This window comes from Hipposideros armiger, unplaced genomic scaffold (assembly GCF_001890085.2).
Source record: "Hipposideros armiger isolate ML-2016 unplaced genomic scaffold, ASM189008v1 scaffold_454, whole genome shotgun sequence".
Taxonomy (NCBI): Eukaryota; Metazoa; Chordata; class Mammalia; order Chiroptera; family Hipposideridae; genus Hipposideros; species Hipposideros armiger.
This window is the reverse complement of record NW_017731804.1, coordinates 700,310-705,043: the sequence shown is the minus strand read 5'-3', so window position 1 is coordinate 705,043 and position 4,734 is coordinate 700,310. Positions and strand designations below refer to the sequence as shown.

The 4,734-nt window shown below is 39.1% G+C and overlaps 1 protein-coding gene across 4 annotated transcripts in view; it reads left to right on the top strand.

The window, feature by feature from the left end:
• EGLN1 (egl-9 family hypoxia inducible factor 1) overlaps positions 1-4,734 on the top strand; it is a 28,833-nt gene that overhangs the window by 14,642 nt on the left and 9,457 nt on the right. For all 4 annotated transcript variants that reach the window (XM_019665847.1, XM_019665846.1, XM_019665845.1 and 1 more), the window contains one exon: positions 3,694-3,813. In XM_019665847.1, the coding sequence (XP_019521392.1) occupies positions 3,697-3,813 (117 nt within the window). In that variant the 5' untranslated portion in view covers positions 3,694-3,696. The remainder of the gene's footprint in view (positions 1-3,693; positions 3,814-4,734) is intronic.

Sequence of the window (4,734 nt, the reverse complement as noted above, 5' to 3'; positions counted from 1 at the left end):
CCTCATATGTGGGATCCGAACCGGGGCTCTCTGGCGTCCCAAGCCAGGTCTTAACCAGTGCGCCACTCGGCTGGCTCTGAATACTAGTTTTAAATGTAGGAGCTGTCAGATTTGATGAGACTTGTAAAAGTACCTCTTTATGTTTCTAAAAGGGGAGGAGATACATGAATTACTGTATGCAGTGTCTCTGTTATCATTATTAGGTCACATGGCTATTTGAATAAATTCATGACCCTTCCACATTTTTTCAAGTTTTCTGCAGAATTCTCTTCCCCCAGAGCCTCTAGGAATTGGGGTCACTGCTTTTCTATGACAGTCTGTTTCTCCTGGGGGTGAAGGGGCTCCCCCTGCTCTTAAAGTCCAGTTTACAGGGTTGCCGGGCCCGCTTGTCGTGTGTGTGTGTGTGTGTGTGTGTGAGAGAGCAGGAGTGAGTGCCCTGCTTCCTTGTCACTGACACAGCACTCCTCAGTTCATAGTCAGCAGCACGGAGCTAGTTACCCACAGGCTTTCTGCTTTGCTGGGTCACAGCAATGTTTTGCATTTTGTCCTTTTCACCCTTCTAATAATGTGCTGCTGCCTTTCCTAGGGCCATATTGACAAACTGAGATGGCAGATTAAACACAGGCCCTGCTGAGCACTTATCCCTCCTCCTTCCTTTCTCTTCATTTGGCAGTGTCCCTATCACCAGAGCAGAGCTAGGGACCTAGGGAACACCAGATAAGGCTAAAATGGTAATGGCCACCTCAAATAATACGTTTAGATGGAGGTAATTGAGTTATAACAGGGATTGTAAAATTTAATTAACACAATTGTTTAAAACTTTTCTTTCATAGCATCTTTTTATTTTTTCAAAAAGCTTACTTGGAATTCAAATAAAGAAACAGATAAATGCAACCCTTTAGTTGAAGGTTGGGGCAAAACCTGCTTGTTTGGCCTCTTCTCATTTTACGGCCCCACCCCACCCCCACCCGCCAAGTCATCACCCATGTATGTACCTACCTCCATGTAACCCTAGGGCTCTAAGGAAGACAATTCAGAAGTGGCTGATAGAAACATCCCACACTGAGGCGTAATCCTGGTATCTTCGATTTTGTTCTGTTTTCGAATGTTTGGCTCATCGTGACCATTGCTGGGACACTCCTTTCCTGTCCTATGAATGTCATTAAAACCACAATTTCACCCGGTGTTTCCATTTTAGTAAATAGTTAACTCCATTCATTCTCTTGCAGAGGCTGAAAATCCCTGATTGCTCTTCCCATCCATTAGCAAGTGTTGGTTTTCAGCCTTCAAAGTCCATCCACTTTGCCTCCCTGGTCAGCCTCTTTTTATTTCTGCCCTAGAAACTGCAATAGCCAACTAGCCAGCATCTGTTTTTCACTCTTTCTCCCCCTGCAATCTAGAATAGTGGTTAATTACGTGGATTCTGAAACCAGATTTCCTGTATTCATACCTAGTTCTATCATGTGACATTGAGAATACTAATTAACCTTTCTGGGCCTCAGTTTCCTTAACAGTTACATGAAGGTGAGGGTGATGATACTGTTTACGTCCTGTGGGTAGCTGATGAGTTATTGCACAGAAATTACTTAGAATGTGCTTGGCAAATAGTAAACATCCAATAAATGCTCAATAGTAGGTGGTATTGAGATTCCTGCCATTTTTTTATTATTATTATTCATACAGAATTAAAACCGGACTCAAAACGTTAATCAGATGGCTTCTCCATTGGCATCCTGGCACGTTTAGAACAGTATCCGCAGTCCTCACCCTGGCTGGACGGACCCCCTGATCGTTTGGTGCCCTTGCTCATCTGGTCCAGCTGGCCTGCGGTGGTTTCCCACCCTTCCCAGCCCTGTTTGTCTCTGCCCTCAGTTCCCTCCCCCAGATATGTTCACCTTGCAAGTATCTGGACTACCTGCCACTCCCCTCATTTAAGTCTGTGCTCAAATGTCTGTTCCTCGGGGTCTGACCACAGTTCTAGAATATCATCCTGTCTTTTTGTGTATCCTTCAACTTATTTTTTTTTCATAACTTATGAAAAGATGACTTTTCACTATCTAACATTATATTATATATGTGTATCTGTTCGTTTATTGGTTATTTACCCCCTTTACACTAGGTTCCATAATAAATGAAAGCAAGGGACTTTGTCTGTTTTAGTCCTCATTGTAGCCCTAGGACCTTCCATATACATAGTGGGTACTCTAGAGGTATTTTTTAAATGGCTGGTTGGGAGGGGATGGATGGAGAAAGATTCTCCCCTTTGTTCTTCACAGAGAGAAGCTGAGGTTACCAGGTAGTTGGAGAGGCCTGAGTGAGCTTTTTTGAGATTAGATCACTTTAGAGAAGAGTTCAGGTTGTTTTGTTTTTTATTCTTTTTCATGGATAAAAATGTATCATGTAATTCACCATAATTGTCTCACTCACAACTGGATTAATTGCATTGTTAAATTAGTAACCTCTTACAGTTACTATTCAAGATCCGTTACATATATCTTTTCTTTGCAGTTAATGACAAGGAGTCTGGATTTATTATTTGGGTTTATCGAGCATCCTTAAGCCCATGAAGTCTCCCTTTATTACCAACCTCACGTCTGTCTGGAATCAGGAAAATAGAGACATATATAATATTCATAAAAAATTCTGCTTCTGATTAAGAGCAGTAGGTCCAGGGTGTCTATGAAAATGTGATTTTTTTTTTAAGCGTTCAGGTTTAAAATGCTTCCTAGTCACTCAGAGATGAAACACAGAATGACTTATTCACTAATCAATTGAATATGAATTTTTAAAATTAGCTTTACCATTTATCTTAAATAATTATGTAATTTAATTACTGTTTGAGAACTTTGTACTAATTCTTTGACATTAATACTTAACTGGTAACCTTTAGCATCTTTGTTTTTGTTTTCTTTATAATTTTGAGATTTTCTTTAAAAATCACCCTTACTCATTTCAGTTGATTGTTATGCCCTCCTTTCCTAGAACATATAATTTATTTGCTTTTTATTTTGGGCCTCTCTTCCACTTTCATATTTAATACCCAACAATCTTCTGAACTACATCTTGTTATATAATCTGAGTGGGAAAAAAATGACTTTCTGATTTGAAAAGAGGTTAGTTATACGCTAATTTTTTTTTTTAATCACTGACATTAAATGAGTTAACGTTTGGCATTGACCTAAGTTATGCCTATCCACATAGGCACCATTGGGAGACACTGTCAAATGGGTGTTTGACTGCGAGACTTGGTGGAAATGTAGGTGGTCTGTGGTAAGCTGCGGGGGACAGACATCTCCCTTGGAGCAGGACACAGCTCACTGGATCATGATTATCAATATGAATAAGAATCGAGAAAGTGGGTCCTGCCATCCCTGTGCCCTTTGGGGTTTTCAACAGGGGCACCTGACCTGTGACCCCAGTGTTCACAGCAGTGTTGCTGCCTGATCATCGGTGTCGGCTAGACCCTTCGCTGTGAAGCAGAATTCCCAGCCTTTGGGTTGTTCAGCAGCCTACTTTGTGTTCTTAAAATAAGTGTCAACATAGAGTATCTTTGCTTCTTATCTATAAAATACGATTTTTATTAGAAGAATTTAAGCGTAAGAGTAGTAAAAAATCAGAGATCTCTTTTATAAGCTGTTTTCTCCTTTTATTCATACATGGACTTTTTTAAAATCATCATTATTATTATTACAGGCCATGGTTGCTTGTTATCCAGGCAATGGAACGGGCTACGTACGTCATGTTGATAATCCAAATGGAGATGGAAGATGTGTGACATGTATATATTATCTTAATAAAGACTGGGATGCCAAGGTATGCAACTTCATTGAGCATTTATTTTTTTTCTACAGGTATTAAGATTCATTCGCCTCAAGGCGACACCATCTTTGACACATGCAACAGTTAAAAACTTGTCTCGTGGATTTGTTTCAGTCTCGGGTATTAGGAGTGGAACTTTGTAAAATGAAACAGATACTAATATGTCTCAAAAAGGAGATTCCCTTATTTTCTGATATTGAAGTATTTATCCAAAATCAATTTTTACCAGAGGGTCTTTTATTAAAATATAATTCCTTTTACTAAGTTTTGTAAAAAACACTTCTGCAAACGATTGTTTTATAATGGCTTTTGAGGGAGATTTCTATATAAATAATTATTATGGTTTATTTGCCGCTCACGCCTCCATTTTATTCTTTGCCTTGTTGTAGAGATGTTTTTGGGCATGGGGCTCTTGGATTGAATCCTGGAGGCAGGGTCCCTTCTTTCCCTGATTATGGAAAAACTAGAAGTTTATCAACAGTGACAAATTCTATAAACCAATTAAAATGTACAATATAGTCTCTCTTGTTTTAAGCACGTATTCCCTTAATATTAGCCTGAGTTTGACTTAACATTTAAATGATTTAAACTTTAGAAGTATGTCATGTATTACTCCTACATTGGAGGTGGTATAAACTAATTTTTTAACATGTTAAGCGCAGAGCCGATTTTGCTGGGCTTTCCCTTCAGGTGGCGGGCAGGTCGTTACCTTTTGTAATATGTGCAAATCTAAACCACATCTTTGCCTAGAATGTTTTTAAAAACTTCATTAAAATTACATTTATTTTTTAATTAACCTTGATACTGCCAGTTGCACGCACTGATGTCGCCCAAACGAAAAGTCCACTGTCAGTCCCTGGGGACTGACGCCGTGCTTAACGTGTTAAAACCTTTTTTTTTTTTTTTTTTTTTTTT